General features: G+C 33.3%; 1 protein-coding gene across 1 annotated transcript in view; it reads right to left on the bottom strand.

Moving 5' to 3' along the window:
- Window positions 1–13,559, bottom strand: part of LOC119637032 (NACHT domain- and WD repeat-containing protein 1) — a 97,503-nt gene that overhangs the window by 19,091 nt on the left and 64,853 nt on the right. Inside the window, exons 2-8 of the mRNA XM_038032804.1 lie at window positions 12,236–12,708; window positions 12,041–12,120; window positions 11,802–11,936; window positions 11,431–11,702; window positions 6,253–6,455; window positions 5,899–6,043; window positions 5,577–5,742 (exon numbers count right to left, since the gene is read on the bottom strand). Of these exons, the coding sequence (XP_037888732.1) occupies window positions 5,577–5,742; window positions 5,899–6,043; window positions 6,253–6,455; window positions 11,431–11,702; window positions 11,802–11,936; window positions 12,041–12,120; window positions 12,236–12,350 (1,116 nt within the window). The 5' untranslated portion in view covers window positions 12,351–12,708. The remainder of the gene's footprint in view (window positions 1–5,576; window positions 5,743–5,898; window positions 6,044–6,252; window positions 6,456–11,430; window positions 11,703–11,801; window positions 11,937–12,040; window positions 12,121–12,235; window positions 12,709–13,559) is intronic.

Here is a 13,559-nt window from a genome sequence, read left to right as displayed (position 1 = left end):
TTTCTATTAGCAGGGTTAATTCATGGCTTTTGTGTTTACACTAGAAGAAAAGAGAATTTGTTTCGTTTGTCATTTGTTAATTCACTTCATTGTCAAAGTTTATCAATCCATATAGAATAATATATTCAAGCCAGAGATGCCAAAGTGTCCGAATAGGTATAAATTAATATACCGAACATTTTTCCTAATATTTCTTGAAGTAACGAAAATACCTATAATCTTTCCAGTCTACTTGCAAAAGTGCGCATTTCTGGGTCTAGTCATAAGCAATGAAGTGATGGTCGGAAAGACAGTAAACCATTTGTTAAAAGAAGTGTTAACCAATTAACTGTATTGACCTCTTTAGGGATATGCTCGTCGAACACACAACGTGTGTAATATGAATTTAGGTTGTAATGGAATGACTTGACAAAGTAACGAAAAAATTTTCCAAAGCAGATTATTGTGACATTTGACGAGGAAATCCGATAAAGACGTATGGACGGATTGTGACGTATACCTTGGTCATACAGAGTTAAAGGGTTAAATCAGAAGAAGGGATGTTAGGCAATGTTTTGCGAGTCCTTCGTACAATGCTACATGTTTTAAACATTTTTCATTGATGATCGGCTCAAATGCAAAAATTGTTCGCAGCCGTTCATTACTTTAACGCATTACTAGGGTAATTAATTCTAAATAGAAATGGTGAACCTTTCGTCGACCTTTTCGTCGAATTTTATGATTCGCTTGATGTTGTGAGGACTAAGTACGTACCTCATTTAGGCTACACGCTTAGTTTAAGCTAACATAAGTATTCTAAGCTAGTATAAGTATTTTGCGCATTTTGATAAGTCTTTTCAAATAAGAATAAGCTTAGAATCTGTACCCGCTGACTTCATACTGAGATAGAGCAAGATTGACTAATTTCGGACATTATTTCGTTTAAAGAATAGGGAAGAGTTCGTAACTTCCGTTCCTTCTGAGCAAGATAGACGTGAGTCGGGGAAATATCGTAGGAGACCTTTCACTACGATTAATGCTGTAGGTTGAGGCACGTCTGCGATTAAAAATGATGACATACAAGCTAAGTCCGAGTCCGAGTACGAGGATAATATGGCGATGTTAATATGAACAAGTCGAATAATTGCAAAAAAAGTGGGCAATAGAGAGGGGAAATACTGTAAGGAAAATACAATTTGGATTTATGCAACTGAAAATGAATTTATGCGAGGATAGATAGCAAAATATAGTTTTAATGGTACGAAATTGATCGACTTAGATATAAAGAATTAACGTAATAATTGCAAATACATGAATTTATCCCAAATAAATGAGTTCCAAGAGATTAATATCATAAGTACAGTATATAAGTAAAGGAAGAATTTATAACGATAATTATTAAATAAGCAGCTGGTGTTCATTTCATAAGATTATAGCATTTCAAACAGCAGCTCCTGATAAGTCACAATCTTTGATGCAGTCTCAAAAGTAAATAAACTGCCGTGTGAGGAATACTTTGTGTGCCGATGAGCAAAAAAGAAATGGATGGAAAGTAATTCTTCTTTACAACCTTTTCTATAGATTCTTATCACATTTTGATATGCTTTGCCGTATCCATTTTCTATCAGCTTTCAGTTAAAGTCCAGTCGTCATTTCCTCCGAATTAATAAGGAAAAGTAACTGCTCCCGCGTTATTATTTATTTTGTTTGGTCAAGCTCACAAGCCACCTTTCTACGCTTGGTAACGTTGCTATACACTTTACTGTGTTAGGAGGTAATCGGACATATACGATATCATAGTCTATTAGGGTACTTATTAAAAGTAACGATTAATAAGCTATATGCTTAGAAATAATTGCAAAGATAATCTTTGTTAAGAGATATTCTTTCCAAATCCTCTTTAAGTAGCTCAACTGCGATGAACATATTTCCTGGGAAATTAAATGCTTAATAAACAAAAGGAAAAAACGATTACGTTTGCTTGTGTGAGGTTTGCTTCTAAGAAGTCGTTTAGTTCCCAGCTGGAACTTCTTAAACAAACACTTACCGAAAAAGCAAATTCCTGATGTTAAAGGACATTTACGTTGCCACTTAAGAGAATAGAATAAATTTCATAATTTTCGTTGTTATAGTCAAGCATGTATGTATATATATATGTATGTATTTACTTGTGTGTGTGCGTGTGTCTGTATATGTGTGCATGTATATGTGTATATATACCTATGTGGAATACATTTGCTTTTAACTTGAACTGGCATCCTTTTAACAAGAATTTCCTCTTTAAAGGAAATTATATCTAAACATTTGTCAGTGCATATATCCTCATATTTTCTTATATATGCAAGTATATAGATGTATGCATTTGTATACAGTCGAGTGTGTTTGTATGTTGTGTATAACCGCATCTACGTTAGCTACTGTTAAATACAGTTAAAGCCTTGTGAACAAGTATTCTAACCTTGTTAACTTGGGTTTTTTGATGCTTGATGACAGTAAAATGGTTTTTCACTAAATGTCTTGTTTCTTTTCTGCCAGAGAGGCAAACATGCTTTCACTGTTCTCGTATATATATGTCTGTCTGTATAAATTCAATCCGTAAAGTGCTTTACCATATATATACATATATATATATATATATATATATATATATATATATAAAGGTATCTATGTAGATATATCTTTATTTTATCCATCAGGATATTCAACTTGTTGACGTATATGCTTGATACATACACACTATCAAGCGTATATATCAACTAAATCCTCATATGCTTTCTCGTTGTCTCAGCACCGGCGGCGAGAAAGGAAAGGCTACATCTTTGTTTTTTCATCATCACAATCATAATCTTCATTTGCATTATTATTGAATTACATAGAAATGTATACAAAAAACCAAAGTTTTACATATAAATTAAATCAGAATTGAGTTGGTAACTTGCCTCTTCTTCCTTGCCACAAAAAAAAAAAAAAACAAAAAAAAAAAGACTGCAATTCAAATGAATTAATATTACATTTTTGATTGCATACAATTCCCAGCTCTTATGATTTATTTTCGTTTTTACTTACTCTCTAGAAGAAATGATATTTGCATTTCTAACTATCATTGTAGGATAAATAAATTTGTTTCCCCCTGCACCCCTTCCCCCCTACCTCTCATCGGTCGCACCTTCCTCCTTTTTCTCACGTTCTTTCTATTTCTTGTTTTCTACATTTTTTTAGTTTCAATTTTTTTTTTTTTTTGCATATACCTTCTCAAGTGTACTTGAAATCGTTACGTGTTGCAATAATTCTAGGAAATAATAATTTTATACGTTTTTTGAATTCGCTTCAACGATTTGTGAATACGCCTTTTTTCAATGAGTGGATGAATGAATGTATGTATGTGCGCCAGAATGTCTGTCGAGTGCATAAACGTCTACTTTGGTTGTCGTAAATGTGTGTTCGACTTCTACATTTCAATGTAATGGAATTGAGGTCATAATATTATGATATAATAATGTTTTGTACGCGTCTTTTACCTTTTTTTCACCTTTAGTTATAGGTTACACTTTAAAAAAAAAAGAAAGCGAAAATTTCAATTTACGTTACTGCTGCTGTTGCTTATAAAAAAATTTGCTTTGAATTTTGTCTTTTCTAAGGGATTGAATTAGTTGTTGATACGATAGGCATTGTCTAAAAGCAGGTACTGCGACGGATATATAAATATATTATCGAGGTTCAAGGAGGTCATATTTGAAGTCTTTGAAGATTATATATCAAGTTAGTATTCGCGGGTGCAATTCTCAGCTTGATGGAGCTTACTTAGTCCCAGCTAGATTTAGTGCTCAGTCGGTAGAGGCATAACACTTACTGACAAGGCTCGCATTTACTACTCTGCCGACATTCCCTATATCTTTCTCAGTCCTCGCTTCTTTTCGCTTGTCAATGTGTTGCACGCCTAGGAAACATACTCTAAGTGATTGGTTATATTATAGTTATACAAAAAAAAAATATTAGCTCATATTCCCTATATATCGGGCAACATCCACCTGAATGTCTCAAAGAGATATGTGCCTAAAAGGTCACATTTCAGCTTACATTGTCTGTGAAGATAGTCTTCTAATTTTTTGTTCGTGTAAAAATTTACATTGATTTGAACATGAGTGAAATATCTGAAGGAATACACTGTGTACTATATGCTTTTTTACTGTAAAAAAGGCGTAGCAAAAAAAAAATTGTGTGTGTTGTATCGTGCGAATGCTGTGAGTGGACGAAGGACCAAGGTTTGCTCGACTACGTGCCGGAAATTTCGATGGTGGAGCAAGACCGGCACGTCAGGAAATAGCGGAGTCACTGAACATCAGTGACATGACAGTTTGAAATCATTTGAAAAGTGCGGACTACAAGAAGAAGCTCGAAGCCGCGTAGACTTTTCAATACGAACTAATATTTACCGGGCTTGAAAGAAGAAAAGTTATATGCAGATAAGACTTATTGTGTACTTCGCTGGCACTATTTTCGAGTTCGTCTCGCTTCTTGTTAAATGATTCATAATATCGCCCGTCGTGATGGCTTAAAGTAAATGAAGTACATTTTGAGATTTAAATATTATCTCTTAGATGCATTTTTCAATGTATTTTGTTTAATGGGCAAGTAGATCGCCTTTCATATTTAATTTGAGGCAAAATTTCGACACAACCCTTAATATGCCAGATGAAGCGAATATAATAACAATAAAAGTGATGTATGTATTATATATTAAAAGGTTCGCTTAAAGCCGATTACAACGCTTTCTCTTTCTTGATTGTTGTTGTTGTTCTTATTTGTTTGGGTTACTTTTTTGAATCGATTTCAATGGTCCATACCGAGCGTATGAGTAATTTGTTATGTTATGGTATACAATTTATCTTCACATGTACACATATAAATATGCATAACTCATGTGCCCGGAATACTTATTTTCGCTTGCAAATACACATTCCCGTATATACATATATATATATATATATATATATATATAAAAGGAGAAGAAAAAAGAAAAACAAATATTGCAGTTTTCTCTTTTGTTCGTTCTACTTACGGCTACGAAGCATTAAGTTGTAAAATAAAAAGTTTGGTGCAATCACCCTTAGGGGTTACTATACTTTTTTTTTGTAAATTTTACCTTCACCTAGGTATTTTATATGTAAAAATGGCTACACGCGACCAGATTGAATGGAAGAAAAAAGAGAGATGAACGAATATAAATAACAAAAATATGCAAACAGTTTGTTGTGTTGAAAAGTGGAAAAAACAAAAAAAAAAAATAAAAAAATTGATGGTTGAGATGAAAACTGGTATGTGTTTACGGTCATTTACATACCTATACATCTATATACATACAATATGTATATATATAAGTGCGGATGTTTGAGCGTGTATGGGTGTATGTGTTTGTTTTCATAAAAATTTGCGGTAAATTTGGCAATTTCATGCAAGTGTGAATGTCGGAACACCATTGCTTTCCTAACCTATACGCAGATGACAAGTAAAAGTTTATCAACTTAAACCTAAGTTTTTTAAAGCTGAGTCATTTAATTAATTTAACGCGTTTCGTAAATTGATAAAGTAACACTTACTTGTACAGTCTTTTTTCGACCTTTGATAACATCTGGATCGTTTGCTATATGCTCTTCGATAAGATTACGCAACTTATCGGTGATTTTATTTTTAAATTTACTTAAATACGATTCATGTTCTTCCTTATCCGGATCAATAATTGTCTCTTCGCAATTACCTGATACCCTGAGGTGAAAAGTTGAAATAAAAGAATATTTAAATGAGTTTTTCAATCACGATTTCCAAGAATGACATGATAAGAACAGAATAAGAAAGATAATAATAATAATAATAATAATAATAACAATGATAAGAATAAAGAAAACATTTTTTTTTACTTACACCAATGTTGTGTAATTGTCTGTTGATAAATTCATGGTTAATTGATCCTTCAATTTTCTTAAACGCTCATTGCCCTCGGCATCTTTTGCGCTCAATTGGGCCGACCATTCACGATAGACTGCCAGTATTTTATCATTGGAAAGTTCTATGATAACAACAGCGATTGCAAAAGCAAGAAAGAAAGGAAAAAAGCAAAAAAAAAAAAAAAAAAAAAATAAATAAATAATTAAATTAAACATCTTTCTTTATTTCTGTGCCGTTTGGTCAGCTACCTTCTATATGAAGTAAAATGTTTTTTCACTTCTTTCTCACTTTTTTTTTTTTTTTTTTTTTTTTTTAATTTTTTATACCTACCCAAAGCTTTTAGTATTTCACGTTCGATTTGTGTCAGACGTAATTTTTGTAAACGTTGCTGCATTTCTCCTGTTATGGTTATTGCTCCTGCTGCTGCTGCTGCTGTTGCAGTCGATGATGTCGCTAGTGCACGTTGTAAGCATTTATCAATAATGCCACGTAATTGCACATATTCATCATGCCATTTTTCCACTACCATATTACTGTCGTTCAGTTTTACGGTTATTATTATTATTATTGTTGTTGTTGTTGTTGTTGTTGTTGACGTTGTCGTTGGTTTGATTGGTCCCATGTTATGTTAGTTGATGATAATATGTAAAAAACAGCTCACGTCAGCATAATGTCAGTTACATTAATAAAATAAAATAAGATGTATAAGGCAAACCGGCCAGAAAAAAGAAAAAAATGTATATAATAGAAAAATTACAAGAGAATTAAAAAGTTTTTTATTTAATTCATTTATCTCCCTTTTTTTTTGCTCTCTATCTCTTTCTCTCTCTCTCTCTCTCTCTGTCTCTCTGCCGCTCCTTTCCTCTTTGTACTCAACTGATTTGTTGATGTTTTTTAATCATGTAATGAAATGTAATAACCGCACAGAAAAGAGGAAATTGATTAAAAAAGGAGACCGAGAGCGCTATCGTATGAGTATTGTATTACAATATAACTTTATTAACGCTATGCATTTAATATGCTATGTGAAATAAATTTAATTAAATTTTGTATCTTCGAGCAACAGACATGGTCGATTAATTTTGCCGTTCGGAAGCAAGTTTGCAGGATTTCTTGACTATTGTAGCCTACACCTCTTGCATTAAGCGCATATTACGTTTGTGTCGTGATATATAATGCCAACGGGGACTTGAAATGGACGCAGCTTTTATAATAATAATAATCAATTTCTGAAGTGACTTAAGCATATCAGCCCCCCCCCCCTCCCCCCCCATCTGTTTGATATCTGTTCATGAAATATTTCATTTCACATACACAATGACAAGTTCAGAGATGTTTTAATCAAATTTGGTACTAAGTATAAAGGCTACTGGAAATGGATGGCGTTGAAACTTTTTTAAGGCAATTTCCTTTTAAGGAAGCAGCCACAGCACTGTATCGCTGCCAGGGCAAACTGATATATTCCTATACATATTCATATCGCATGTATTCATTTATGTATATATATATATATGTATATGTTTTCATATTGTAAACTAGGTAAGGTTTGTATAGGTATAGGGATATTCGCACGTTTTATTTATACGAGCCGATAGCAATAAAAATAGAAAGCAATATACGATCGTTACTTCAGTTGTTCAGTAGGAGCCAAAGCGACGGTTAGTTATAAACTCTTATACTTTTAGGTATTCCGTTCGTTGATTGTCCGTCCGGAACGTGGTGCTCTAGGTAACCCGTTGGCCTTGTATCATTACCTTATAGTCTCCCGACCAGAAAGAATAGCCTAGCTGGGTAAGTGTAATGATTAACAGTGTGTGCCCTGCCCGTCCGGAACGGAGTCCTTATGATGACTTGGTACGCTTGCATTATTATCTTATAGATTCTCAGTCCGAAAGGACACCTTAGAAAACCCCAGTCCTATTAGATTTCTCCTGGCTAGCTGCTGCACCCGGTGGCCTATAAATTACAGATCAACGGCAATAATTTTTTCGAGAATTACAAAAAATTCGAGCTCGATTACAGGCGAATAACATTTCTAACTCCGGTTGCACACTATCATGGTTGCCGTTAGCACATGTCGTCGGAAATTGTTCTCGGTAAACTCGCAAGTGCGTTATAAGATAATTGGCCCCAAATCGTCATTCGGTGAACTCCTCACTCAGTCTTCGGAGATCATACCATTAGCCCACTTATGCCCTCATCAAATTGCATCAAAATACATAACTACAAGCTGTAACCAAAATACGAAACTTCCGTTCATTTGAACAATAATTTTTTGAATTTCTTTCGCTGGAGAGCCATGGGCTACACCCGAACTATGTATACCCCATTACGTCCTTTATAAAAATTTAATTTAAACAAGTGAAGACCTTAATATAGTTATTCATATCAGTAACTTTTCAGAGAAAGGCGTTACATAGGAAGTTGTAGAAAAAGTATTCCGATCCGAACCAAAACATATCGATGTACCAAATTTCACCAAAGTATGTCAAAAGTTAGGACCTGCGTGTTCAACGTAAGAATAATAGACCGACAGAGGGGCAGACAAGCTTAGATTGATTCAGTATGACTTCTTATATAATAAGGGACGAAGCTATCTGAAGTGCTCCTGAGTGTTGTATACATCCGCGTAAGCTTGATAAGTCTTTGCGGCCACATTGATGTAGGGTATAAAAAGTCGTTATATGAAAAAAAAACTTTCCATTTTTAGTACTTCACGACAAAAATCGCCCAAAATCGCGCCACTATGGTAAAATGGAAATTGAAAATTTTGGATGAAATGCAACCATTTTTTGAACCCTCTACAATATCAAGATTTTCTTGTAAAAATTAAAATATTTTGTGGCAAAAAAAGTAATTTCTAATATAATTTATGATAAAGTTGATGCAAAATATCATTAGGAAGAAGCAAGAAAGGGAAAGAATAAGTAGGCAGGACCAGGTAAAAATGGTCGAACCCTAATAGGTATATACCTAATCGGTAAGTAAGTGTCGGTGCCTTCACCGACTAAGCGCGCACTGCATCTATGATCAAGTAAGGTTAAGCCGCACTGAGATCTGAATCCCCGACTATTTTCGACTCGTCTATGCTACAACGAAGATACTGACAGCAAATTGAGTGGATATGTTAGTTAAGATATCGAAAATTTAAAAAAAAATCCAGCGCGATTTATAAGGAAACTACCCTCTCACTATCTTCCTCACTTTTTTTTTGTTGTTGCTGTAATATTTCCGGTGTTTAGTAGCTGTTTGTGCTTTTTTTTTTATTACATATTCAATTTGCAATCTATTTAAAAAGATGGTAAGCAAATTTTATGACAACAAGAGGAAAATAACTGAAGTTGTTGAGGTCATCCAACTTATTATCTATAAAAATGTAGAGATATGGCGCTTAAAAATTAAATTAAAAGTAAAAAATGATATAAATTCGGAAAATTCATTAAAATAATTTAAGGAACAAATTTGATGTCTTACTTGCTTACTTGGATCGAATAATAGATCCATTTTTTGATTCATTTCGTTTCATTATAATTTTATGTTTAATCATTAACTAATAAAATTAATGGGATTTTTTCTCAACAATTTTGTTTTGTTTTAATCCTGATTTTCCATGAATGCACACATCGTCGTTAATCGATTCTGAGAACAATTTAATTGAAACTAAAAATATTTTATCAACAGCTAAAGCGCTTATTGAACGATAATAACGCTTATATTGACAATGAAGTTAAATAGAAAAAGAATTTTCTCTGTCTAAAGAGAAATTGTCGTTAATGTCATCATGCTTATTAAAGTATTCAGAAGCATGTGTGCGTTGTCGTCCGGTATATAATCACATATCCCATTACGTGTATTGAATTGCGTATTAAACATATCCCTATGTATATGCATAGCAGATAGTTTAAATATTTAAAACGCCAGTCAATAGAGATGTTGGTGGTAAAAGTGAACGTTCAACAAGATTGAATTACGTTCACTTATGGTGGTATTGCGGAATGTTAAGAGAATTTTGTGTTTTTTTTTTTTTTTTTTAAATCTTAATCAATATTTTCATGGCTCAACTTATTTTATTAATTGTAGAAAGCATTTATCTTCTAGTTAGGGGATACATATGCATTTGCTCATCTTCTGCCGTTACATGCTTTCTTATTATTATCGACCTTGAATACTTGAATACTTAAAAACTTGTCTATTATCGTGTTTCATTACGCGCACGATTTAATTCTATTGGGGAGAATATCGATATTAATTTGTCTAAGGGCAATTTTTATAATAACGTATTAAAGGCGACGTAAATGTTTTCGTTCTTCGGTGGGTGTGTGACGGAAACGTATCAATTTATTAAACATTTTCGTTTCTTACAGGGAGACAAGCAAAATAATATCCGAAAAGCTTATAAATTAATATTTGCTTCACAGTTCAGGATCAAATATAAAGTAATTGCAAAGGAAACGTATCTCTCATACGCGAACTTGTTTTATTGCGTATTATCGAGAGTAGGGAATAGCGATTTTTTTCATCAACGGGTCAATTTTAACTTTCATATCATTGGCGGGATGGGATCTACAGCAAATTGGATAGACTTTCGAGAAGATAATAATTAAAATTTATAATGAAAATGAAACTTCAGTGTGATGGGTAAAACGAGGGAATGCCTTTAATTTGTCATTTCTAGTAGTTATTCGAAGATTGTTTTTAACTTTTCGAATGTTTGTGTGCCTCATCTTCGATATTCGTAAGGAAGTATTCCAACTATCATTAAAGATGCATTTACCTTCTTTCTAAATCTCTCAAGACCTAATGACAAAAAGAGGCACCCAAACACTTGTCGTATGTGATAGCGGCACATCCGAGCCAGTAATGTAAGCAGATTTAATCAATCCAAGTGCTAGCCAATTGAATTATTTGAAATTTTAATAAAGCGGGCCGGACGCAGGGTTGCCAGATGTCCATGCCAGCTCCGCAACAGCTTTGGACCCACCTTTTATTATACCGAGTCTGTCCGTCTGTCTCATATTTTTATGTGCATCTTGAGGAAATTTTGTACACCTACAAGTCTTTAGCTCGAGGGCGAACGCTATTAATAATGTTTCGGATTCCATGACTTTTTCCATCATTGGCCATAAAAAGCCTTATTTTGAAAAATCATTTAACGAATATACTGTATTAAGCGAAATGATGTGTGTGTGTGTGTGGTGTTTAATGGCGGGCCATTGCCCATTATGACGTTTTCGTTGACGTTAAGCTCATAGTATTCTAAAGCAATGTTTACATTTCATTTTTAAATATGCATACGTCCTTTATCTACTCATACATGTATTTGCAAATATTATGCATTCACCATTTAAAAATTTGCAATTAAGTAAACTCGACTATAAATGTAAAATATTTTATATTTAGTTAATGTGCTCGGCCGAAATTTCTGCGTTCTTAATGTTTAAATATTTAATTAAAAGCAAAATTCTTTCTGTTTTCTCTTCCCTCTCTCTCACCACGTTATTTACTTACCGATAATCTTGCTTAAGTACATATTGTTGTTGTAGATGACTTTGTCGAAAATTTTCATTATGTTCGCTTACGGTTGACGTTGTCGTTGTTGTTGTTGTTGTTGTTGTTGTTATTATTTCATCTGTCATATCCCGTTTAGAGAACCACTTATCAAGTATCTGGCGTTCCTCCTCCGTCATTAACTGGGTGGTGTCTGAGGTAATGAGTTCATAAATATCATTATCGATGTGTGTGGGTAATGGCATATAACCAATCCTATTGCCAATTAAAGCCTAATTAACGATACATAATAACAATATTAGCGGTAAAGCGGAAAATAGCCTCATTATATGCATACACATTATGATACTCGATTACGTAGATAATCTTACCAAGAAGAACACACTTTTCGAATTCTGATGGCAAAGTTCAATTTCGTGTAGATAATCATGCATTATGTAAGGATCCTTTTCAACCTGCGATATATCCAGGGGACCGGTACCGAAATGCATGTCAACGATTTCAATCTGCCAGATACAATAAAAATTTGTTAATTATATAAAAATATTGTTTTTTTTTTTGTTTTTTATTTAAAAAAAAAAATAAATAAAAAATACCATTGCATTAATACCTCAATTTGACGATCATCGTAGAGGGATTGTAATTCGGGTCCTACCAATTCCAATAGCATACGACGCTCTTGACAGAAATCTGTTAAATGTTAAATAATTTTTTTATTTTGTTTTATTTTTAATTTTCCATTACTTGAACTGTGTAACACACAGTAGCACACAGTTAGTTAATTATTTACGTTCGGCCGACTTACCTTGTTTTAAACTTGATACATAGATTTTGATAAGCAATGGCTTCGGTAGACGTGTACTTTGGCTTGTTACACCCCTGAGGGCATTCAATATACCCTCGTCTACAGGCACGGCCATGTTATTATAATTATTGCTGTTGACAGTGTAGTTACAATGGTTTCCAATTTTCTCTTAATACTTGGCTCTTGGCTTATTTTTGTGTTTTTCCTTTTATTTGATTAAAAATGTGTACTTGCACTTTACTCTTCTTGTGTTTGTTTGTTGGTATGACTTTTCACTCTAATGTTAATATAACTTTTGTTTTTTTTTTATGTTTTATATTTAATACTTCTTTTTTTGTTTTCCCCTGACTGCAGTTGTAGGCAACATCGTCTGTTCGAGTATCATATAGTTTTCCGGTTGTTTTCTTTTTCCTTTTTAAATTTTTACTTTATCTACTGTTGTATTCATTAGACTTTTGTGAAGAAAAAAAACTCTAAGAAAAAAAAATTAAACAACGAAAAAAGAAGATAAGTATTTTGATGAATAGTATTTTGTAAGGATTTTGTATTTTTTCAATCGAACTGGAATAACGACACATACATGACTATTAAAATAAAATGATTTCATCCAGAGAAAATGAGAATTAAAATTTTAAACATTTTCAAGTCTGAGTGTGGCTCTGTTTTTTTTTTTTTTTTAAATTTGCATTAAGAAAAATATATTTATTTCTTCTCCTTAAACCGTAAAACTTTTCCGTTTCGTTCATGACAATCATGACAGTTCTTCAACGAAAATGTTAATAGGTGCTTGCGTGTATTTACATCAGTAGCATCTATTGGTGCAAAATCACAAAGTAATGCTGACTATCAATGTAAACAATGGTTAAATTCGATGATTTTGCATTTTCTCTGCATAAAAGAAGGAATCTTCTGCCTAAGCCCGCCAAACACTTTCAGAAGTTCATGATGATGCTGCTCCATCATATCCCCTATCCTTTTGATCTCAATGACTAAGAACGCCCTTGAGGATAAAAAAAAGTTCTAAGACAATGAATTACAAGACTTACTGGACGAAGACCCATACTCTCTCTCTCTCTCTCTCTCTCTCTCAAATTCTCAAACACCTTTCGAATTGTTTAGCAGTCGATGTTTCAACTCCTTCTGGACGTTTACATGCGATAGAAAAGATCGAAAAGAAGATCGAAAAGAAGCTGCCATACGAATTGACTGAAAATGTCATTTTGAACCGTTTCAACGGCGAATAGTGAATCTACTACGACAATCCAAAGCTCAAAAAGTGTTGGATTACTCCAGGAGGGCCGACATCGAAATGGAATACTCCTGA

The sequence above is a fragment of the Glossina fuscipes genome, unplaced genomic scaffold (assembly GCF_014805625.2).
Source record: "Glossina fuscipes isolate IAEA_lab_2018 unplaced genomic scaffold, Yale_Gfus_2 42, whole genome shotgun sequence".
Classification (NCBI taxonomy): Eukaryota; Metazoa; Arthropoda; class Insecta; order Diptera; family Glossinidae; genus Glossina; species Glossina fuscipes.
This window is presented reverse-complemented; position numbering and strand designations above follow the sequence as displayed.